The sequence below is a fragment of the Eleutherodactylus coqui genome, chromosome 3 (assembly GCF_035609145.1).
Source record: "Eleutherodactylus coqui strain aEleCoq1 chromosome 3, aEleCoq1.hap1, whole genome shotgun sequence".
NCBI classification, from domain to species: domain Eukaryota; kingdom Metazoa; phylum Chordata; class Amphibia; order Anura; family Eleutherodactylidae; genus Eleutherodactylus; species Eleutherodactylus coqui.
This window is the reverse complement of record NC_089839.1, coordinates 98,972,698-98,998,066: the sequence shown is the minus strand read 5'-3', so window position 1 is coordinate 98,998,066 and position 25,369 is coordinate 98,972,698. Positions and strand designations below refer to the sequence as shown.

General features: G+C 45.6%; 1 protein-coding gene across 2 annotated transcripts; it reads left to right on the top strand.

Annotated features, from left to right (window-relative positions):
- The first annotated feature begins 210 nt into the window (after positions 1–210).
- On the top strand, positions 211–25,026 carry STX11 (syntaxin 11). Of its 2 annotated transcripts, none has more exons than XM_066595908.1 (2): positions 211–484; positions 22,520–25,026. In XM_066595908.1, exon 2 carries the CDS (start codon positions 22,525–22,527, stop codon positions 23,380–23,382), a length of 858 nt encoding a protein of 285 aa, XP_066452005.1. In that variant the 5' UTR covers positions 211–484; positions 22,520–22,524; the 3' UTR covers positions 23,383–25,026. The 2 variants fall into 2 exon arrangements, with proteins under 2 accessions (XP_066452005.1, XP_066452004.1); XM_066595907.1 differs by lacking the exon at positions 211–484 and adding an exon at positions 10,522–10,677.
- The last annotated feature ends 343 nt before the right edge of the window (positions 25,027–25,369 follow it).

Genomic DNA, 25,369 nt, shown 5'->3' with positions numbered 1-25,369 from the left:
CCGTGTCACTTCCCCATAGCTCAGTGTGATGTGGTGGGAAGGACTGGCGGTAAGTCACTGGGTGGGGGGCACTTTACTACAAGGGACCCCTGAGAAGGCTTCTTGTGAGGTAACGGCTGATGCCCCGCTGACTGACGCGTCACTCCCGCGCTTTGCCCCTGACGCAGCGTTCAGTGACAGCCTGTCCTCAGCCGGCGGCACACTGCAGACTGCCGCACTGGTCACATACAGTCCACATAGCATCACAGGAGGGGAATGTGCAGCACGCGCGGCCATGTAACACCTCCTCTCGCCTATATCTGCCGCCGCCTCTCCTCACTCCTCCACCTGTGTAAGAGACGCTTCAGCTGCTGACAGAGGGAACTACCGGGACAGCCGCACGGACCTACATGCTGCCCGCTGGGAAATGACCGCCGTCCTGCACTGATTCTTCGGGCTCACTCCTTCCTAATTCCGGCAGAGCTATCAGTCAGTGATCCGTGAGGTGAGTGCGGCGGCCGGGCAGGTTGTACATGGCAGATGAGGCACTGGGCTGTCTAGGACTACTTCTAGAGACTACTTCCCACATCTTATTACTGTGTTTAGGAGGCTCTCACACAGGTGGAGAAGGACGCTGCGCACATGTAGCTTTGGCTGCAGTTTTTAACAGTGTTTTGTGTAACGGCTTGGATTGTCTTTCCGTAGACTTTAGGTGCAGAACTACAACTTCTGTCTGGGTAGAACTCTGCACCGACCGACCGACCGACCGCGCCGCAGCGGAAACTTTCTTCCATAGCCGTGTTGAAGTAAAGACGAGCGGATTTTAACAGATGCGGAATTTGGGCCCCATACGGAGAACATTGTGATGGAGGATTGTCCATGCAGCCTCATTTAGTCCCATGTGAAGGCGCACTAAGGGCTTGTTCGCATGGGCTTAAATGCACTTTGGTCGTGCAAACGCGCTGCTGATTTGAGTGGCTGAAATGCGCTTATGCCTGCAATTTTCGCCTACTCCAGCATGTATTTGTGTGCGCAAATGAACTGCATGCTTGAGCACGTTCGCACCCTCGCACTGATTTTGTGCATGCATGCAGGCTTTCTGCATATGTCTTGCACATTTATGCACACCCTTTGATTTCAATGGGCTCTTGCGGCAACCTCTTAATGCCACGATCTATGTTAATTGCAGTGCGGAATGGGTTTTTACAGAGGGAGCTCTATTTTTTTATTTATTTATTTTTGTCATGGGACACCTGCTATAAGAAAATCACTGAGGCCCGACTGGTTGTCGTGGCAACGGGAAGCCAGATACAAGTGTCCTGCTTTGCCATCAGCCCCAATATTTATGAGCTACATCGGATTGGGGGGTGCATCGGAGTAGTGCGGCTCCCTCCCTCGCTGTTAACCCCTTACATGCCACGTTCTATGTAGATGGTGGCGTAGAAAGGGTTTCACAGAGAGAGTGCGCTCCCTCTGTGAGGTCATCGGACCCCCGCAATAAAAATCGTTAAGGGCCAACTGGTTCGTCGTGGCAACAGGACACCAGATGCAGGCATCTTGCTTTGCCATCCCCTCAGCTGATCTCTATCTTGCCAGCTTGGTGAAGGCGTATGTGTCCTGCAGCCGATCGGGAGCTGTGGGCATCACCTGTAGCTCAGCCTGGTCACTCCCACACTTCCAGTGTCTACATATTACACTAATACCCTGTTTAGGGCCACTCCCACACAAGGTTGGCAAAACGCTGCAATTTCACTGACTTTTTCGGATGCAGTTTTTAACACCCCCTATCATTGTGATGGGTGAGGTGCGGTAAAATAACGCAGATAGCACTCAAACAATTGTGACGCTAGAAGATAGCACGTTTGAGCGCATGTCTACAAGGCACCATTGAAGTCACTGGGAGCGTCTTTTACTGCGATTTCTGCGGCATTCAAAATGCCATGGTAATCGCAGTAAAAAACGGATGTGTGAGAGTGGCCTAAGGCTGCGTTAACACTTGGCGTCTTTTGCTGAGCAGCAAATAATCCATGAGAAGACTGTTACCTTACTCATAAAACTGCATATTAGCTTTTTCGTCTTAATACACGCATTATTAAAAATTGGACGCAGTTTATTAATATCATTTGCATCCTTCAAAAACGATGTAAACTAACAGAAATTTGAACCCCGCTCACATAGTATCGAGTGCCAGATCCACATTCAAATTTTCTTTGAGGTTGAACCTTGACGTTTGGCTGTGGATTTGGGTGCGTATTTAGCCTCCATCTAGGGCAGGGGTCCCCAACTCCAGTCCTCAGGGACCACCAACAGATCGTGTTTTCAGGATATCGTATAGTAAGAACACCTGAGGCACCGACAATAATTACATCACCTGTACAACACTGAGGAAATCCTGAAAACATGACCTGTTGGCGGTCCCTGAGGACTGGAGTTGTGGAACACTGGTCTAGGGGATAAATCCGTGCGCGGCCACCCAACGTGGTTTCTGCATGAAGAATTAATATGTCAGTTTCATTTTGTTTTTCTATTATGTGGATTTTCATTTGAAGAGGTGAAATCCATGCTAAAATCCACAGCATAAATTCACATGCTACGGATTTAAAGTCTGCACCGCAGATAAATTGTGAATCCCCCCTCCCCTCCCCCGCAGCCTGTAGATGAGAATTCTCCTGGCATTTTAAAATGCTGTACGTTTTCCACGTAGTTCCTGCAAATCTGCAGCATTTCTGCTCGGTGTGAACACACCCTCTGAAATCTGGAGAGCTGTTTATTATTGATACTCCCTTATAATCTTCCTGAAACATCTGAGAAACCAGAATTGGGTTTATGTTTTAATTACAATGGGAAAATTCTCCTTGACTTTCAGCAATGTAGCCGAACGAAGCAGACAGTAAATAGTTTCTTTCTCTGGTACATGTGAAGACTTGTCACAGTAGGCGGTTCTGTGAAGATACAAAACATAACCGGTTTAGACTTCTTCACTGTGTTTTGTGTCAAATTTCGACAGATCGTCCCAATGATGCTCGCTCCCGTGCTGTTAGACAGGAGCAAGTATTGTTGGTATCACTCAGGCCTCATGTCCACGGGCAAAATATGATTTTAAATCCGCAGCGGATCACCCGCATGCGGATCCGCACCCCATAGGGATGCATTGACCACCCGCGGGTAGATAAATACCTGCGGATGGTCAATAAAAGTTAATTAAAAAAAAAAAAAAAAAAATGGAGCATGAAAAAAGTGACATGCTCCATTTAGGTGCGGGTCTCCCGCGGGCTTCTATGGAAGCCGTCCGGATCCGCGGGAGACCTAAAATAAGAATAACTTACCCGCAGCGGACGGGGCAGGTCTTCTCTTCTTTCTTCAACCCGGCGAATGTGCCCGGCGCATGCGCGCGGCACACTGCCGGCGTGCCGAGTACATCCGCCGGCCGAAGAAAGAAGATCTGCCCGGTCCGCTGTGGGTAAGTTTATTCTTATTTTCAGCGCTCATGTCCGCGGGGCAGGAGGGACCCGCAGCAGATTCTCCATGGAGAGTCCGTAGCGGGCCTGATTTTCCCCGTGGACATGAGGCCTCACAGGGCTGCCGGCATGGAGGCGGAGCAGGCAGTGCAGCGCTCTCTGCCCACCCGCCTCCATTCACTGTAAGCAGACAGCTGTTCAAAAGTCAACGACTGCTGTTTACACTGAACGGCGCATCATTCAGTTTTCTGTATGTAGAACTGAATAATTCTCATTCAGTCACTGTGTACATTTACACGGGATGATTAGCATTCAAATTCCTGCAGGAGCCTGAACGATAATTGTCACATGTAAATGGGCCATTTAACGTCTTTAGACCACAAATATCCAAACGGTCTTTCCCTATGCGGGAGCTGCATGGTCTCTGTTTGACAGCTGAGATCAGAGCATTGATCAGAGACTATCAGCAAGGTTTTCAGGCATGTGATCTCTGACAGTCACTGCGAGCCCATGGAGTAAACTCGATCTAGTGTGCCCACCCGCTCCACCTTCAAGTTCTGTTCATCGGTTTCTGTACTTGCGGTCCAAAAAACGGTTGGGGTCAAGTACCGTGTTTCCCTGAAAATAAGGCACCCCCCCCCCCCCCGAAATTTGCAGAAGTACCAAATATAAGGCACCCCCGATAGTAAGGCATAGTAAAGTGTGCAGGCAGGTCAAGTGGCCTGTCCCCTGCTGCCATCCCCGTTGTCTCCTACCTCCAGATGTATAGGTAGATCTGCAGACAGTCTGCTGTTATCCTGTCCCTGCTGTGCTGTACGAGTCTGTTGTTGTGAGCTCCCCTTGCTGGCTGGAAAAGTCCATACTGTACGTTCTGTTCCTGCTGTACACGTCTGCTGTGATGAGCTCCCCCTGGTGGCCGGAAGCTGCAATACCATCCCTGCTTACAAGTGGTACAGGAACTTCTGTCTGCAGACAGGTACGTTACTTTACAGCCCTTATTTTTTTTATGGCTCTGTGTGTGAGTCAGGCAACCTGTGTATGATTCTTAAGGCTGGGTTCTCACAGAGCGTATTTCTAGCGGAAATCTCGCAGTTTGGCCACAGCGATAAACAGCGAGATTTCCGCCGGGAAAGCGCTGCTTCAAAACCCACGGCACTCAGCCGCTTGTTTTGAAGCGACCTGGCTGCACACTTTTCCGTTTCTGTGGCCGGTGAATCCACACCACAACACCGGCTTCTCCCAGCTTTGCCGTGACAGATTTGCTGTCCCATGTGGACGAGTTTTCTGAGAAATTTCGTCCACAAAGCTGGCCAATTGAGGGATTAGCGGCCACAGACGGATTTGCAGCGGCGAAATAAGACACCCCCTGAAAATTAAGACGTAGCGCATATTTGGGAGCAAAAATTAATATAAGACGCGTCTTATTTTTGGGGAAACAGGGTAGGTTTGCCCAGAGACGCACAAAGATGAATCGGTGTGGTCTCTGGGCATGTCTTACAAGTCAAAGCGATCACAGAGATCTTATTTCTAAATGCATTGTACAGTTAGTACAACTTATAAACTTATTAGATACATATTTGGGTCTCTTTCACTGCGTATTATGCGGGCGTTGCATTGCCGCGTGATATGCGGTGAATGGAGTCAATGAAAGACTTTTTCTTTCATCTATGTGAGTGTTGGCACTGTGTGTTGATATGCAGGAGAAATGGATCTCAGTATGCTCTATTTCTCTATGTACCATGCAGCGTAAGACCTATACATTTGTATGGACAGCGTATGCAACGCATTGCATTACTTATGGGTGGCGATTTCATACACAACCCTATTATGAAACAGTGGGGAACCCTCACACTGCACATGTGCAGTATGCTCACAGCCATACCCTTTCTTTGCCGGCAGACCTGCTATTTACAAATACAAGTAAACCGCTGCGGGTCCCATGTTTTACCAGAATGGCCGTGAACATAGACGAATAAGAAAGAAAAATAAAAACTGGCATCAGTCATTGATGTGCTATTATTGTCTGAAAATCGGAAATGGGAATGAAACCATTGAAAATCATTGGTTTCATAATCCTGCATCTTCACTTACTCTCACATCGCTCAAAAAACACAATTTTTCTTGCAAATGTGAAGGCACTCCAACACAGTACGGCTTCTCTTCTTCACAGCGCCAGGGGCCTGGAGCGGTATACATAGCAGATTTTAGGGAAGGAGAGGACACCGTGGGTGGTATCTATATATAAACTTAATTTAACCAAAGGCAGATATTTCATCATTCCACTGTCTTATGTACGTTGTTACACCTGCAGTGCGGGCACAGCACAGACAGGAGCGCTCTGGTCAGCTGCGCTACATCTTGGATATTTTTATAAATGGAGACAAGATTTCCCTCGGACGGACATAAAATACAATGTTTCTTTGACATAATCTTAGAACCGCTTGTATAAGTAATACCATTCCAAAGTTATTACTACATAAGGTAAAACCTGTCGGATTTCAAAAATGGGGCTTGGTCAGGAAGACAAATACTGGCTGGGGTGGGAAGTGGCTGGATCCTTCCAGCATGGCAGCTTGTGCCTTACAGGGCTAGACCTATTCTTTAATGGTAGTATTTTGGGATGCAGAACTATTTATTAATGTAGCTTTTGGGAGACATGGGGTGGGGGTTAGCAATCCCTTTGTTTGTTTCAGTTTTTCATTTTTATTTTGTCTTTTTAATAAGTGTACATAGACTCTTACAAGACAAAACTGTTTTATGGAAAAAGAAGAAAGTGAAAAAAAAAATCTATTTTTATTTAACCCTTTGCAATCCAATTTGGGATTCAGGGTTTCCTAGGGAGTTCTCTCTTTCTGCCATTATACAATGGCACCATCTGCTGGCTAGAGTCTGTACTGCGGCATTGGCAGCCATGGAGAGGCCCCCAACAACAGAGCGGCCAGTAATATACAGTAAGAATACCCTGCCGGACGTCTTCTGACATCGGAAGCTGTAAAAGCCTTTACTCAGAATGTCTTTAGATGTCAGACAGTGGATTGGAAAGGGTTAAACTGTTTTTTCTACTACCGCTAGGGGACTTCACAATTCAACCCACTAATGGCTTATAAAATACTTGGTATACCAAAGTATCTAGTAGGCTCTGAGGTGTGATGGGCTCAGCATCTAGGGGGCTTACACAGATGCTTTCTGTCTCTTAGGGCGTATTGGGCGTATGTTTCCTCAGTATTTTGTGAGCCAAATCCAGGAGCGGGTCCAAAATACGCAAGAAACGCAAAACTTTCCATTATACTTTCTCTTTTCATATTCCACCCCTGGTTTGGGCTCACAAAATACTGAGGGAAAAATACGCCCGTGTGATCAAGTCCTTAGGTCTGTGACATAGTGTATTTTGGGGACCCTGTGCTGTCTGTTAATTGCACAGACAGAACACACCTCTGTTATAGCCTTTGAGGCTATACATTTGGACTGATGGTTCAGGCAAAAAAAACCCCCAAACCTCATGGCCTATCTGAGACGCATGAATAGGAGCCCCATTCTTTTGATTTAATTATCCCCCCCCCCCCCCCCCCTCTGTGATGCTGGAAACAAAAAGCAGCACATCCCATCTTCGTGAGTGCTATTACATTGTCCATTGCTTTCAATGGGGCTGACAGCAACATATGCACCACATGCTAGGTGTACACGAGTGCGATGCGAGGCCTCACACTGAAAACAAATCGCTATTTCCCCGAAATGATGCGGTTTTGATATAAAAACGCCTTGCTCCTGCGAAGAAATTGGATGTTGCTGAGCATGATGTGCTGCACTTTTTCCTCCAGCATTTGTAGCTGGGTCTGCGACAGATCCTCCGGGCTGGAGGCCCCGACACAGATATGTAACTGGCCTTATTCATGCTCATTTCACAGACTAGAATGGGAGGTGTCTGTACGTCGGCCGGCACAGAGCTGCTTGCTGTCAGTGGTTTCCCCCTGTACCGTTCCGCTCCCATCCAGGTTCTGTGCAGGTGCTGACCTGCATCTCTCTGCATAGAATGCGGATGTGAGATCTTCTGTACAGAGAAAGACAAAATGTATTCTGAAACAAGCTGGAACCCAGTGATCTCTTAAAAAAAAAAAAAAGATCTATCTGTACTTGCTAAGATGGGAAAACTCTTCTAATATCTCACTTTTTGGAAACAGTTTTTTTTTTTTAGGGAGTAAAGTGCCAGCTAAAAGCTTGGTGAGCGCTCTTAAAATAACAAACAAGCCTATACTTGAGGCATTTACAGTGGTCCATGGACGCCCCCTGTATCTGATTGGCTGCAGACAACGCTCCCCTGCAGGTCCTGGCTGCTCAGTATGCTATTGGGGATGTTTTCCGGTGCTCCAGCATTGCCAGCATGGTGGTAAAGTGGTGCCCTTTCTCTGCTGCTGTCACTGAGCACCTTGGTCCCTCATTACTTAAAGCGCTGCTCTGCTCCTAAGAGGATCCTGATGTTCAGGCTGCTGAGATCTGCTGTTTAAAGGTCGTTACCACCCTGTAAAGCGCTCCTGTGCTCCGTCCTAGGTGCTGAACTTCGGCCCACTACGCTGCCGCTGATCACTGGCAGCTTTCTGCTTCTCCGCTGAAGTGTAGGGTGCTGATCTCCTAACCACGCTACGGCCGCTCACTGGCAGTGCTCCTGCGGTCCTCCGCTGAAGTGGTGTGTGCAGAACTCCCCAGCACGCTCGCGTCACTAAATGCCTGCGCTCCTCCGGTCCTCCGCTAGCTCTGCTCGACCGCTGCACAGTGACGCAGCCAAGCATGTCACCCAGTGGAAATGAATGGTAGGACAGCGGTGAATCGGGCCGAGGGGAAGGAGAAGCCGCTTCCAGTGCAGATAGTAGGTAATGCAGGGCATCTGAACATCTTGCCGCTGGGGGATTAAACGCTGCATACACAGGCTCCTAGGACCTTCTATACTTGCGCCTATCCCTGGGTGTCACTCCTCCTGCAGCAGGTCTCCCGCTTGGGCTCCCCTGCGCTGTAAGTGACGTCCCCAGCTACTTAGTCCTTCCAGGACCTTTGTTTCTTGACCCTATCAGGAGCTGGGGGTGTGACAGGGGTGTTCTTCCTGTCAAACCCCAAACTTCCGGTGGCGTCAAGATACACTAATACCATACGCTGCAATGTGTGCTGCCTTAGTCCTCCGCCACTGAAGCCGGTCATGGCGCGCTATCTCTCTCCTGTCCCTCACGGGGTGTCAGATCTCCCAGGCGGCCAGTGCCTAGCAGTGGTGTTAACTTGGCTGCGGGGAGCCAGCTCGCCCACAGTGGCAGCTGGCCGGCTTCCTGCTATAGCAGCCGCTGAAAACTGCTCAGGACAAATGAGACAGTACAGTGGGGACTGGAGGAATAGAGTTGCCAGAGAGCGTGGGGACAAAGAAGTAGTCGAGTGGGGACAGGAGGAGAAGGAGGAACATGCTTGCCAGAAGTTAGCAGAGCAGGGAGGAGAATGGGGAACATACTTGCCGGAGGTTAGCAGAGCGGGGGCCAAAAAAGTGGCTTTAGAAAACGTCCTCAGCTCGGTGCAGGTGTGTATCCGGCAGCCAATCTGGAGCTGTGGGCGTTCTCTCTAGCTTCGGCAGGCCAGCCTGATAGCTTCCCTGTGGCCATCACATGACAAAAACCTTATACTCGTCTCACCCTGCAAGTCCACCAAAGATCACTGAGCCCTGTCATAGGCTGACTGCAGCCTGTAAACAATACCTCACCAGGGAGACCTGGAGCTGCTGGCGGGGGACTTGCTGGGAGAGGTGAGTATAAGCATCCCTCTTCCCGTGGTTGTAGTCAAAGCCGATGTGTAGCCCTAGCTGGAGTAGTAATCCACATGTGGCTACCACCAATTGGCTGCAACATGTACGGGCATTCAAACTATTACTTCAGTCACTTTGTACAAAGTTCACAGCATCATTCAGCTCTATTTGATTTGCGCCGACTTGTACCTGTTGGGCTGCTTTCACATCTACGCTGGAACCTCTGTTTGGAGGCTCCGTCACAGATCGGCACAAAATACAGAAAAAGTGAAGAAAAAGTGGTGTATTTGTCCAGTAAGATGCTGGACAGCTGAGCGGGAACTGAACGGAACCCACTATAGTCAATGGGGTCCATCCGGTGCTGTTCAGTTCCGTCATAAGACGGCCAACGGAGCAAGATAATGGAATCACTGAGGCAGATGCAAAAGCACCATAATGGCTCATAGAAACAGCCATGCTTTTGGCGTACATGGACTTGAAAAAGATGGCAGCATGCTCTATTTCACTATGTATCATGCAGTGTGAGCCCTATTCTTCTCTATGGGCAACATACAGTATGCAACAGTTGCTTATGGGTGATGATACATACACAGCGGGGGATAAAAAAAAAGTCCCACTGCTTGACTGTGTGCGTGAGATACGCGACCATGCGCAGTGCACTCAAATGACCAGTAATCCATGCAGTGTTATGCACCCGCTCATGTGAATAAGCCCTTGGCTCATCCTTGACTGGCTTTATTGCTGTTGTAACTACCTGGCTTGTTTTACTCGTGAAGCTGTTGAATCATCATGCTGTTAATAGTGCTGTGCCCCTTCAGGCTGTGGTAGTCACTCCTCTGCTCTTCTCTACAGCTGAAGACGGGCTTGTAGACTTCTTTCATTCCGTCTTCAGTTACAGAGTAGTGACTATTACAGCTGAAGGGGCACTCCACTGGGCTTCTGCCCCTTAATTTCAGCAAGCAGTGGGGGTCTTGGCACCTGGACCCCCATTGCTATGTCATGTAAGAAGCTCTGTAAATATGCAGTTACTCTTTAGGATCTGCTAATGTCTTGGTGGCAGATCTCGCTGGACACTGAGAGATGACGGGTAGATAACCTTGAATGCAGTAGTCCATAAAGGCGATGTGTCTGTAGTGTGGAGTTGTTGGTTCTACTATTCACCAGGATGAAATGAGCTACTCATATTTTCCCGTGACCATCTGCCCCGCCTGACACTTTGATAAAAACAGAAATGGCACTTTTTTTTTTTTTTTTTAAACCTCCTCCTTTTCCTCTTCAGTAACTCGAGTTGCTTCATTAGAGCCTGAGCCGTACAATAGCGGTGTCTGCAAAGTAAGACTCATCGGGCTTGTAGTCGCCTCATATTGCAATAGAGAAATCCATCATTTCAAGTTACTCAATGTTGGTCATTTTAATCCAGTAACAAGATGGAGGATTATACAAGAGTCGATCAGGCAGACAATACAGGTTAGTGTTTAGTTTTGTGTACCCAGTTGGTCTGAATGTGGTCTTCAGCTGTCGGCATTACACTTGGCCTAGAAGTGTAAAGATTCACAATAGGCACAGAATTTTTCACCATAAGCGTTCAAGATTGGTACAATGTTCTAACATTACCCCCTAAATGTAACAAAGTTCCACTTGATTGTTAATACGTTTTTCCAAAAGATGATAAATGGTAAATTGTAGTGGAATAGAATTAAACTTGTTTGTTTTTACGCTTAAGCATTGTACAGCCATGCCTGAAAGCTTTTTGGTTTTTTTTTTTTGAGACTTGCACAAATTTTTGGTTTTCACTAAGTGTTTCTTCAGCATTTTTAGATCGTTGTGTCAGAAGTTTCTATGGTTACTGATGTACAATTATAAACACTTCATAAGTTTTTATACTTGACAAATGCATCAAGTTTAAGCAATGACTCAATATCTACTGTGTTGACCCTTATTTTTCAAGACTTCCTCCGATTCGCCCTGGCATGCTAGATCTCTGCTTCTGGGCCAAATCCTGACTAATTGCAACCCTTTTTATTTATTTATTTTTTTTTGCCTGAGCAGTGCTTACGTGTGTGACAGTTTCTGTATTTTTGTTTTGCCCATCTGCTTCTGCAGTTGACAGCAGCTTTTTAATGGGATTGACGATGGACTCAAAATTGCAATGCTTTGTTCACTGAGCCACTAAAGGCTCATTTACACGGGACGAGTGTCGAGCAAACTATGCCCGACACTTGTCCTTGCACATGCTAGCTCCCGTGCACTGGCACGGGACATGCCGTAGTATCACTGGCTCACAGCAGGGTGGCTGCAGGAGATTTCTCCCCTTGCTCTCCCCCACCCCTCTCCATGGACATAACATGCGACATAGCCAGCGATACTAGCTCCCATTCAGGTGCACAAGAGCGAGTGTATGCGGGGATGAGTGTCAGGCATCCGTAGAATCCGTAGCGGGTCCCTCCTGCCCCGCGGACATGAGGGCTGAAAATAAGAATTTAAAAGAATTTACCTATCCGTAGCGGGCGGGGAAGGTCTGCTGTTCCTCACGGCCGGATCTTCTTTTTCGGCCGGCGGATGAATTCGTCACGCCGGCGGCACGTCGCCCGCACATCGTCGACGTGCCGCGCGCATGCGCCGGGCACATCCGCCGAGCCGAAGCAAGAAAGATCCGGCCGTGAGGAAGAGAAGACCTTCCCGGTCCGCTCCGGATGGGTAAATACTTTTAAATTCCTATTTTAGGTCTCCCGCGGATCCAGACGGCTTCCATAGGCTTCAATAGAAGCCCGCGGGAGCCGTCCCCGCGGGAGACCCGCACGAAAATGGAGCATGGTCCAGATTTTTTCATGCTCCATTTTTAAAAAAATCCCTTTTATTGACCATCCGCGGGTATTTATCTACCCGCGGGTGGTCAATGCATCCCTATGGGATGCGGATCCGCATGCGGGAGATCCGCTGCGGATCTTAAATCATATTTTGCCCGTGGACATGAGGCCTTAGTCATTACTTTTGCCTTGTGACATGATGCTCCATGCTGGAAAAAGTATTCTTCATCACCAAATTGTTCCTGGGTCATTGGGAGAAGCTGCTCTTGGGGGAGGTTTAGGCTGCCTGTTCATGGCCGTGATGGAATATCGCTAACGATATATCATTGCGGGGAAGAAGGGGGAAGCACTGACTGGTCTCCGCGATGAGCCTATCTAATAGGCTCACCGCGAAGAATTGCGGCAAATCGCAGCATGCTGTGATTTTAATCCCATGAGTGGAGAATCACTATGAGTCTCCACTCATGGATGTCGGGCTGCGCTTTCCATAGTTGGCCTATGAAATGCTTTTCATAGCATGATCTGCGGGCGATTTATTGCCACGGAGCACACTATGACTATCGCCTGTGGACAGGCAGCCTATAATACCATTCTTAATTCACGGCAGTGTTGGAGGCAAAATTGTGAGTGAGCCCACTGCTTTGACAATAAAAGTTAAAAAACAAAAAAAACAGGATATGCTTATATACTTCAGTAACCATAGAAACATCTGACTAAATGATTGTAAAATCTGCTGCTTCAGGATTTTTAGAAGACCAAAGTCTTTGTCAGTTTCGGCTCTTGGTGTTGACTGTATAATTGAAGCACATAAAAACGTTGCCGTTTTTTTCCAAAATCCTCAACATTTCTGAAGATTTTTATTTTTCCAGACAGCCCACAGAGAATTTTTGGAACTTTTTTTTTTCTCTCTTCTAATCTGCTGCTTTCTGCGTCACGTCTGCAGTGTCAGCTGTGAGTGTGCCGCGGAGCGGACGGCTTCCATTAACTTCAACGGAAGCCGTCAGTGCGGGATCCACACAAAAATGGAGCATCTACATATTTTCTGCCTGATCGACTCTTGTATAATCCTCCATCTTGTTACTGGATTAAAATGACCACCATTGAGTAACTTGAAATGATGGATTTCTCTATTGGGGCCCCCCCCCCACACAGAGACCCCATACTCCCCTCCGGATCCGCTGCCCGACAGCCCGCATTCCTTGCCGGCGTGCAGCGTCATATGACGTGGCCGGCAGTGGGCGGGAAAGCGTTTTCACACTATCTTCCACTGTACTACAGCGGAAGATAGCGTGACGGATGGCTTCCATTGACTGCAATGGAAGCCGTCCGCATGTACGCCTGCGGAAAATAGAACATGCCGCTGGTGATTACGGGTGCTTTCACGGGGCGGAATTCCACGGTGGAATTCCGCACCATGAGCATTGCGCTATTAGGTTTAATAGAACCTAATAGCTGCGGGGCTACGCGGCGGAAATCCGCTCGTGGGAATTAGGCCTAAAGCAGAAAAGATACTCTTCCCAACTATCACAGGACTCTCACTAGCCAAGCCAGAAACCTCCTGCACACTGATGAGGGGGGAAAAAAAGACAGCCGTCTGTGTATGGATTCTAGCTTGAAGTTCCGATGTAGATGCGAAACTGGCTTGATGCTTCATGTGACTTTTAAGATGCTCCAAAAATCGTAGTACATGTTTTCATGCTTTTCCAAAATCTAATCCAGATTTAGATACTAGATAGGTCCATGTGAATAAAACCCAATTCAAGGGGGGGGGGGGGGGGAGACTAAAAAAAATAAATAAAAAGGACACAACTTTAGTACATTTAATGCATATGAAACTAAAAGTGGAAATTGTGTCACCACTTAGGCCTAAAATAATCACTATTCTAAAAGTAAAAAGTAGAGGCGGTGTATTTTAGCTAGAACTAGCCAGTGCTTCCTACCACAAAGTTCAAGGAAGTTACAACAGTCTAGATTAGCAGTATAGTTAACTAACGGACTATTGCATGAAAAGAGTGCTTACCAAATTGTTCTGACAAAAAATATTTAGGAACTGGAGTTACAGACAAAAAAAAATAAATAAAATTTAAAAGCATACTATAACAACGCAAATGCAAACAGTCTGTCAGGTCAAGGAGTGCATAGATGAGGTGTGAACGATTAGACATTCCTACAGTGCCAGGGGGTCCACACTGGCATCAAGATACTAAAATCTAATATAAAGACTAACACCCTTCAAGCAAGTGGCACAAGCTTTCAAACTCCAGATGAGATTCACAGTTAGGCAGTGTTCCCATATTTGCCGTGTCCTCTGCCCATGTATGCCAGGAAAGCCCCTAATCTACATTCCAAGCACACCCAAAGTTGAGCTACCCTCTAGTTCATGGACAAAATGTCACTCTACATGTAGACAAGTGTTAAAGGGGTATTCTGGTGGGGATCCGAGCATTGGCTCGGATCCCCACCGATCAGCCGTTTCCCTGGGTGGCTGTCCCTGCACTCAGCAGAGGAAGGTGAAAGCACTGACTAAAGCGCAATGGTCTGGGTGTACTGCAGGTGCAGCTTCCATTGCATTTAATGGGAGCTACGTTGCAGGAGCAACCCCGAGGCAGCACTTTCAGCTTCCTAAGTTGACTTCAGTGACAGTGGCCCCGGGAATCAGCTGGTCGGCAGGGAACATTCATTGATGAAGTGCTGTTCATCAATAGAAAAGTTAAAAGGACCGGAATACCCAGTTAAAGTGCTTGACCTACAGCTAACAATTCAAAGAGATTACAATCTAACAAGAGTGATGGATACACTACTTTTTACCACAGCCTGTAGGGATATTGTCACACTGCTTCTGCTGTCAGTGAGAACACTTCTACCAATACAGCAAGAAAGCTTGCTGTGGATGCTGTTCTTAGCATGTTCTGTAGAGTACCATCAAACAGAGTAAGTCTTAAAAAGAAACTCAAGACAAGACTGATACACGGTCTTAGGACCATTTTTTCCCTTTGAATGCCTGAGTCATGCACCACCCTTAGGCAATGCACTAGTCCACAAAATTATCAGGTTTTGCCAAGTGTGTTCCTTTGGGTCCACAAAGTTTTAGGTTAGGCCCAATGCCCACGGGCAAATTAGATCTGCGGAATCCCCAAGGGAGATCCGCAAATCAAGCCGCCCATAGAGTCCACAAATGGGTTAAAACATGCGGATTTGATTTGCGGAGAGGAAAACAAATCATAGCATGCTCCATTTTTGTGTGGATCCCGCACGGACGGCTTTCGTTGAAGTTAATGGAAGCCGTCCGCTCCGCGGCACACTCACAGCTAACACTGCAGACGTGACGCAGAAAGCAGCAGATTAGAAGAGAGAAAAAAAAAGTTCCAAAAATTCTCTGTGGGCTGTCTGGAAAAATAAAAATCTTCAGAAATGTTGAGGATTTTGGAAAAAAACGGCAACGTTTTTATGTGCTTCAATTATACAGTCAACACCAAGAGCCGAAACTGACAAAGACTTTGGTCTTCTAAAAATCCTGAAGCAGCAGATTTTACAATCATTTAGTCAGATGTTTCTATGGTTACTGAAGTATATAAGCATATCCTGTTTTTTTTGTTTTTTAACTTTTATTGTCAAAGCAGTGGGCTCACTCACAATTTTGCCTCCAACACTGCCGTGAATTAAGAATGGTATTATAGGCTGCCTGTCCACAGGCGATAGTCATAGTGTGCTCCGCGGCAATAAATCGCCCGCAGATCATGCTATGAAAAGCATTTCATAGGCCAACTATGGAAAGCGCAGCCCGACATCCATGAGTGGAGACTCGTAGTGATTCTCCACTCATGGGATTAAAATCACAGCATGCTGCGATTTGCCGCAATTCTTCGCGGTGAGCCTATTAGATAGGCTCATCGCGGAGACCAGTCAGTGCTTCCCCCTTCTTCCCCGCAATGATATATCGTTAGCGATATTCCATCACGGCCATGAACAGGCAGCCTAAACATCTCCCAAGAGCAGCTTCTCCCAATGACCAAGGAACAATTTGGTGATGAAGAATACTTTTTCCAGCATGGAGCATCATGTCACAAGGCAAAAGTAATGACTAAAGGTCCATTCAGACAGGACGAGTGTCAGGCAAACAATGCCTGACACTCATCCCCGCATACACTCGCTCTTGTGCACCTGAATGGGAGCTAGTATCGCTGGCTTACGGCAGGGCGGCTGCAGGAGATTTCTTTCCTCACTTTTCCCCACCCCTCTCCAATGACATAACATAGCAGCCGTTCAGTACTTAACGGCTGCTATTTACATTGAGCAATCAGCTGATTGTCCATGCAGAATAAACGATGAGCTGATCGCTTAGTGTAAATAGCAGCCGTTAAGTACTGAACGGCCGCTATGTTATGTCCATGGAGAGGGGTGGGGGAGAGCGAGGGGAGAAATCTCCTGCAGCCACCCTGCTGTGAGCCAGTGATACTACGGCATGTCCCGTGCCAGTGCACGGGAGCTAGCATGTGCAAGGACAAGTGTCGGGCATAGTTTGCCCGACACTCGTCCCGTGTAAATGAGCCTTTAGTGGCTCAGTGAACAAAGCATTGCAATTTTGAGTCCATGGTCAAGCCCATTGAGAAGCTGCTGTCAACTGCAGAAGCAGATGGGCAAAACAAAAATTCAGAAACTGTCACACACGTAAGCACTGCTCAGGCAAAAAAATAAATAAATAAAAATAAAAAGGGTTGCAATTAGTCAGGATTTGGCCCAGAAGCAGAGATCTAGCATGCCAGGGCAAATCGGAGGAAGTCTTGAAAAATAAGGGTCAACACAGTAGATATTGAGTCATTGCTTAAACTTGATGCATTTGTCAAGTATAAAAACTTATGAAGTGTTTATAATTGTACATCAGTAACCATAGAAACTTCTGACACAACGATCTAAAAATGCTGAAGAAACACTTAGTGACACACTCCGCTACGGAATTCCGCTTGCGGAGCCCGTGTCTGTCTGTCTGTGTCTGTCTGTGTCTGTCTGTGTCTGTCTGTGTCTGTCTGTGTCTGTCTGTGTCTGTCTGTGTCTGTCTGTGTCTGTGTGTGTCTGTGTGTGTCTGTGTGTGTGTGTCTGTGTGTGTGTGTCTGTGTGTGTGTCTGTGTGTGTGTCTGTGTGTGTGTCTGTGTGTGTGTCTGTGTGTGTGTCTGTGTGTGTGTCTGTGTGTGTGTCTGTGTGTGTGTCTGTGTGTGTGTCTGTGTGTGTGTCTGTGTGTGTGTCTGTGTGTGTGTCTGTGTGTGTGTCTGTGTCTGTGTGTCTGTGTGTCTGTGTGTCTGTGTGTCTGTGTGTCTGTGTGTCTGTGTGTCTGTGTGTCTGTGTCTGTGTGTCTGTGTGTCTGTGTGTCTGTGTGTCTGTGTGTCTGTGTCTGTGTGTCTGTGTGTGTGTCTGTGTGTGTGTCTGTGTGTGTCTGTGTGTGTGTGTGTGTGTCTGTGTGTCTGTCTTGCAGGGAATTGAAAAAGGGAGTCCATACCCCTACTTAATTATGGATATGGTCCTGGTATAACACCTGAGGGATATATTCCTGCAGTGGATTTTCTACATTGGAGTGGGAGGGAGAAATCCTGCAGCTTTAAAAGTGGCAGGGTAATAGTTTAAATCTTATCCAATCTTCTCCACATGCTCCAGAAAAAAAATCTTCACAAAATCAATGCGGAATTGACGTGTGGTGCACATTTTTAAATCCGCAGTATGGTTTCCATCATTTTAATGGGATGAAAAAAGTTTAGTATCGTGTTAGCCTGTAGAGCAAAGTATGATTGTTCTCCGTAAGTGAAACCAGGTAATCTTGTAGATATAACTTTTAGTGGCTAACAAAAATATACAATGTTATAGCGAGCTTTCGGACCTACGCACGGTTCTTCCTCAGGCATAATGGAACAGATCTAAAGACGTAGTTATGTAAAAAAACATTTAAACACCTCACATGGGAGTGTGCTTAATTTGCCTTTGAAACAAATTCCAGGACAGGATAAGAGGACACAGACATGTTGTGATTAATAGCACTTTGATAAATACCAGAAAGGGATAACCATAAATACTGAATTAGTCCAGTGATTAGGAATGTAAAAGTCTTATGGTCTCTAAACTGATGTTAGGGGGTCTGCAGGTCAGTATGTTACCTCTGCTCTGGGTTTCTTGTATCTCAATCTCAATTGATGTAAAAAAAAAAAAAAACAACCTCTGATTCATTCTGTTTCTGATAGTATCAGAGGTGGTTATAAATTTACTATTCGGAAACTATAGTACCAGTGTTTCTGGTGGCACAATGCGCCACACAGCAGTGGTACATGCATTATGATTCCCCCTACATCACACACAGCTCTATTACATCCATCCTGACCCGAAACATTACACACACACAGCACATTACACACAGCTCTGCTGCATGCCACACACAGCTGTAGTACATCAATCTTTATTCCCACACATTACACACACACAGCTCTACTACATGCATGCTGACCCAACACATCACACACAGCTCTGCTACATTCTGATTTGCACACAGCTCTGCTATTCTACACTTCACCAGACTCCTGAATACAGTGATCACCCCTGATCATGTGATTCTTGACTCCACCCACACAGGTGATCACATGAGTGTGACATCACAGGTCCTGGTAGCTGCTGTTATACAGTAGTTTCTACCAAACTGCAGAATGGCTCCTCCCACAGCAGTGACGTCGCCCCAGATCCTACAGCCCACCAGGTCTCTGGTGGTGGTAGGTCTGTGTCTCCTGTCAGGACCACTGAGTTGTGTCTGAGATAATAACTGCTTAGTTAGTTTTGTCCTCCCATTTTCAATAGCCCTAACTGTGTTCTTCTGTCGGTCAGGCTCTGTGTTTAATATATGTTGTATGACCCTCGATGACATCACCATGGGTGGAGCATCAAAAGCACTCACATACTGACAAGTGGTTGTTAGTAGTTTGATTTTTCCCAAATTCTTCTGTGATGTTGGGACTTGAAAATGCTTTGCCATAGGTAATTTTGTCTCTTTACTTGTGTGGCAATGCGATCTCATCCTTGCTTTCAGTTTTTGTTCAGTTTCCCCAACATAAATTTCCTACACCAAGTCAAGATTGCAAAGGCTCATGTAGCGGCTTGTTGGTCGCGACATGGTGGCCTCAACACATGTAAAGACCCCCTCCTCTATTCACTTTGCCAGTTTTCAGGTGCAGAGTGGCTATATATTCTCACCCCTCCTGGTGATCAGTGCTGCTTATTCCATACCATAATGAAGAACTTGGAGCTCTTCTGTGCTGGGTGTTTTTCTATTTGCAGATAAGTTGCTGTGGGTTCCTTTTCAGTTGTATTGTTGGTTTTCATGTTTTGCTTTGCTGTTCCGTTTTTCCCTCTGGGGGTCCCTTCAAGGACAGTCATGGCCCAGAATGAAGATCGTGGGGCCGTCTCTATCGAGACGAATACTTCGTTTCTAAGCAGGGACCCTTCACCTCCCCTGCTAGGTTAGGCCAGGCTTCCTTCTCCTTGGAGTGGTGCTACCATTCACCATAGCTTGGTGTGCGGCTATTTTCTCTTGTGTGTATGTTCCCTGTCACCGTGCTGAGTGTTGTACTCTGTCGCACGGGCCTTACGTCTGTGTCTGTGTGTCTGTGTTTTGTACAGCACACATGAATGAACAAAATAGATACCCTTGTTTGTCCTGTGTTCAGAAACATACCCCTTGTGGCCCTAATCTACTTGCAGGACACATGGCTAGGCTTAGAATAAAGGGAACACCCATTGAATTTCGGGGCACAACTGACTACTTTCCAGGCCCTATGGCTCACCTGTGCAGAAAAAAAATGACTTTAAACTTTTTCAATTTCTTTTTACACTTAACCTGATCGCCGTTATCCAATGAATAACATGATCATGTGACCAGGAACCGCATACAGCGGTCCCCGGTGACCTCTCACTGTACTCTGCTATCTTTGACAGCTGGCTCTGGGGAGATTTTAAATTGGCTGGGCTCTCCAGCCTTCTGCGCATGCGTGCCACATTGGCGCATGTGCAGAAGCCAGCAGCAGGCTCAGATCGCTGCGGGACATCACGAAGGACGAGTGTGACTATTTTCAGCTGCTCTCATGGATCTGATCCATGAGGACAGCAGACACTAACTTTTTTTTTTCACTTTTTTTTTTTCTTTTTTAATTTTTACGTGATCACCGTTATCCATTGGAAAATGGTGATCACGGGCCCGAGTACCAGCCACCGTGGTCCCCGGTGACATCTCCTGCCTCCTGGCTACCATCAGTAGCCAGGAGACTTCAGATTTGCCGTAATGACGCCTGGCGCGTATGCGCAGAAGACCGATGTCTGGTCCTGGAGGACTAGATCGACGGGGGTGAGTACGCTCAACTGCCCTTATGGATCTGATCTATGAGGGCAGCTAAATCTTTTAAAAATCTTTTTACGCTTTAATGCGAGTGGTGCTGATTGCATGATCGGGGGGGAGGGATGGGGTCACGTCCTTGGCCCACGTGGCTTTAATCCCCAGAGGAAGCGTGTTTTTACGCCCCTGGGGATTAAAGCCCACTAAAGCAGTCTGTAAAAAAGCAATGGGCTGGTCACTAAGGGGTTTATTTTTTAGAACATTTAATCTTTTAAAGATGTCTTAACTCTGCGGCCTGCTATGTTTGCAGTTTCGTTCTGAGTAATGTAACAGATTTCCTGTTCATGTTCTGTTTAATGCTGATTAGTTATTTTTATAATGGAGTAAAGCAAACGAAAATGAAAGATGCTGATTAGAGAGGTGAAGTCATGAGCCAACAGTGACAGACAATCGTGTGAGGTTTGTGCCTTGCGAGACACACCACTAATATGAACCCCATTCTTTTAAATGGGGTCATATACAGGAGCCCCCCCCCCCCCCATGCATTGCGGCATGTTTTATCTTTGGGCATGGCATCACATCGCCAGTGTTCAGTGGGGCTGGTGGTAGCATCGCACCATATACTAGGCACACGCGATGCTGTTCGAGGTCCCTCCAATGAAACTATGACAGACACTCCGACTTCCCTGAAGTGATGCAAGGCGGTTTTTATTTAAAAACTCCTCGCACCTGCGGAGAAACTGCATGTTGGTGAGCGATATCGGGCCGTGATTCACTGCCTGATATTGCACTCATCCGTGTGAAGTTAGCCTAAAGGGATTTGTATTTTTAATGTACACTCATTTTAAGAAAAATCAAGCAACTACGAGTTGTTGTTATGGAATGAAACTTTGTATGTGTGATTGTAACGTTCATTTAAGTGATTACAATATCAGAGCAAAAGGATCAATTGCGTAAAACTGACCCATTGAATGGAGGCTCTAATACCCTGTTGTACCGCCTCTAGCTGCGATACAAGATGTGATGTGGGCATGGAGGAATACAGATTCCATATGGTATTTTGCGGCATATCTCTCCACGCTTGCCATAACTGAATCTCTAGATCAGTGGTGGAGAATCTTTTAGAGACTTGAGTGCCCAAACTGCAACCCAAAACGCACTTATTTATCGCAAAGTGCAAACCCATCAGGGGGCAAGGCTTATCACGCCGTATGACTTTTTAATTTTTTTTTTATTTTTTTTTTAAACCGCCGTTATAAAAAGTACAGGGCTGTTTCAAAATAGACAGGGAGCAACATTGTAACCAGCACTGGGGGCCATGTGATGCTCCACAGCAAAGGCAGGATTGAGATGCTGACCCCTAAATTTTCAGAAATGAACACTGCTGTCATCAGGGGCTAAACTAAACCTGGATTCGTCGTTGAAGACAACCCGGTTCCACTCTGTAGAGTTCTTTTTTTTTTTTTTTTCTTTTCTTCTCCCCTGTACCGCAGATGTGTGCGGATTGGCCCGGGCGGCGCACAAGAGCAGGAGAGTTTCCCACCAAAACTCCTGTTTTCCCGTGGAATCCGCTTCCCGTCCGACATGTCAATTGCTAAGGAAGAATATCTCTGAATTAGAGCATGTAATTCCACATGCCATGTGTAAAGTTAGTGGCATACAGGGGTACAGTATGGGCACTGTATTACAGATTCATGCAACGCAGATCTGTAATATGACCATATGCATTAGCTTTTTAAAAGGATTATCCTGCCATAACCAATTAATGACCTAGGTTTAATACTATTTAACAGCTTTTTCCAGATTTTAATACAGTGCTAGGTTGGAAGTAAAGCTGTTTTTGGGGAGAAAAAAAAATCCTGAAGTGCAATGGTGCCTTCCTTCTAGACATCCAAATCTGAAATATGCCTTTAAATGCTTATGAGAAGTAAAAATAGAGAAGGTTTGTTACAGAAGTTGGGGTGTGGGTTTATGTGTAACACCACTGAAGCTGATCGCACTTCAGAAGTACAACAGGAAGTAAGAAACACGGCTGTCTTTGTGCTTTATCTCTTAGCTGGTAATCGCAGCAATGTCATGGTCACTAGGTTAAAGATTGTTGTATGACTACTTCACCAATTTTTACTCTTCCTTTTATTCTTCACAGTAATCATGAAGGACCGTCTCAGCGAGCTTTTAGAGTACGCAAGACTTCACAATCAGTATGTCCAGAGTAGTGATGAGGACCTTCCACAAGACATTGCTATGTTTGAAACGGACTATTCTTTAGAAGTTCTGTACCGAGATATAGAACTCATCCGGACAGAAAACCACTTGTTGAAGGTTGATGTGAGACGCTTGGGGAAACAGACAACGCGCTTTCTTACTTCAATGCGTCGCCTTAGCAGCATAAAAAGGGATTCCAACAGTATAGCCAAAGACATTAAGCTGCGAGGAGAAGGCATCCACCGGAAACTTCAGAGCCTCAAAAACCTCAGTGAAGATGCCGAAAACAAGTATGGTGAAAGCGCCGTTATAGCGCGTGTATCCAAAGCTCAGTTTGTTACCCTCACTCGTGCTTTCCAGGAAGCTATGGTTGAATACAATGAAGCTGAAATGGTTCAACGGGAAAATTGCAAAATTCGGATCCAGCGTCAACTTGAGATTATGGGGAAGGATATTTCGGGAAACCAAATCGAAGATATGATTGAGCAAGGTAAATGGGATGTCTTCTCAGAAAATCTTCTTTCTGATGTTAAAGTCGCTCGTTCAGCATTAAATGAAATAGAAACACGGCACAAAGAACTCGTAAAGCTGGAGACGCGTATAAAAGAGGTCCATGATCTCTTCTTACAGATGGCTTTACTGGTTGAAGAACAGGCTGAGACTCTGAATGTTGTGGAGTTAAACATGGAAAAGGTTAAAGATTATGTTGGAGCAGCAAAAGCCCAAATCAAACAAGCTGTAGAGTATAAGAGGAGGAACCCTTGCTGTAGGATGTTCTGTTGTTGCTGTCCTTGTGTCGACTGAAGCCCCAAGTTGCCTACATGCCTTTTGTTTCCACAGATAAACTTTCATCATGCTAGGGACCTTATTTATACAATACTGTGTGAAACTGCAGTGCCTTACAAGTATTCAAAAAGTCCTGTGTGGCTTTTTTCTTTTATACCCTCTGATATTAGTTATTGCTCAAAGTACAAAAATGTACATGGCTGTTGCTTATGAAAATTATATTTTATTTTTGTGGAGAAAAAGGGTAATTTTTAAATGTTTCAAAGAACTTTCTTAATAAAAATGTAACTATAAAAAAAAATCCTTAAAATATACATGCATTTATACTCCTTTTTATGAAAGATAATATTTTTCACTACACTTGGTTAAAGTAGATGGGTAACTATTTACGAAATGAAATACAATTACACGGCTTCCCCACCTATCGCCATATGGAAATGTAATTTTAGGAGCTAGTTTCTTTTTCTTTTTTCACAGCTTGTAATTGCACTTAGTTTTGTAGACCCCTTTTGTATCTCGGTGGGAGGAAAAGGATCCTGTGGCTGCCCAATGGTGGTTCTATTAAGGGCTTATTCACAGAGCGTTTTTACGCCGCGAAAATAAGCTTGTGTGTTCTGATGCATTGGAATCCAATGCATCAGATGGTAGCGTGTATTGGCTAGCTGTGAAAATGCCGGCGGAGATACGCTCGTGTGAATAAGCCCTAACACTGTATTTTTGTTCTGATGTCATGATTTTCTTAGAATTTATTTATGCTGGGTACAAGGTTGTGTTTTGGTTGTTGTGTGTGTTTTTTTTTGTTTTTTTTTCCTGTAATTTTTGCATTTCTTGTGATATGTTTCACAGTTGAAGGATATGCAATTATTGTATGCTTGAAATCTTATTCAAAAGCTGTGACACTTCCAGCTAATGTTTAAGTTTTTCTCTCTGCTGACACAACTCTTGGAACAAAAGTCTAGGTATATTTTTCCCCAACAAATGTTTTATGACTGATGGATAGGCCATAAAATGCTGTCTGAGAACAATGTAATCCTCACCACATTCCCCAGGGAAGTGCATGCTGGGCATGTAGAGCCTCTGCCCATTACATGAAATCTGTCACCACTTTTATGTTGCGCTCTCTGAGCCATCATAAGGTAAGCCTGTTGACTGACCTCACTAATGGGCTTTAAACTTGCATGTACATCTTTTAAGGTGGTGGCTTGACTAAGTACTGACAGCCAGGTTTCTGCTCTAAATGTCAAAAACCTCAGATCCTGACAGTGTAACCCCTTACATGCCAGGCTCAACAGCAGCAGATGACAGGGGCAGGCGGCTCTTTTGTCACCCATTTATGTCATGTAACTCAACCTATTGGGCCCTACCTCCGCTGAGTATAAAAGGCTGCGGTCATAGACTTCGTAAAATGCACTGCATGACAAATATAATCACATCTTACTGTCCACTTCAGGGGCTAAAAAAATTATGTCAAAGTTCAATAAAGTTTAATTTAGGGCTGGTGGGGATACAGTTACATTTTTTTTCTTTTAAATGGACAAGTACCCGGCTAATAAGAAGAAAGCTGTAACTCATCAGCTGGAGGGCATAGGGAACCTGCAATTAATCAATATGATGACTGTTGCTTCAATCCGGTTTGCTAATAAAATGTGAATTTCTCAACCAGGATGGACACACAATTTCATTATTCCATTATTCTATCTTAAGAGTGGTGACTGACTTCCTTTTGGAAATGAATATGTGGTACAGAAACCACTTGAGAAAATGCACTCAACCCTGTTCGTGGCTCACATTAATTTTATTTATCCAATGAATGGGACTTAAAGGGAATGTGTCATTGGAAAACTAACTAATTTGTTTGAATTAAGCTATGTTAAACAATTATTTCCCCCCCCCCCTTTTTTTCTTTTTAATCAAAATTCATCACTTTTTGTATTACATCTTGTAGTCCTTTTTTTAAATAAAAATTCTCCTAGACAAATGATGATGATTTTACATTATTCTTGTT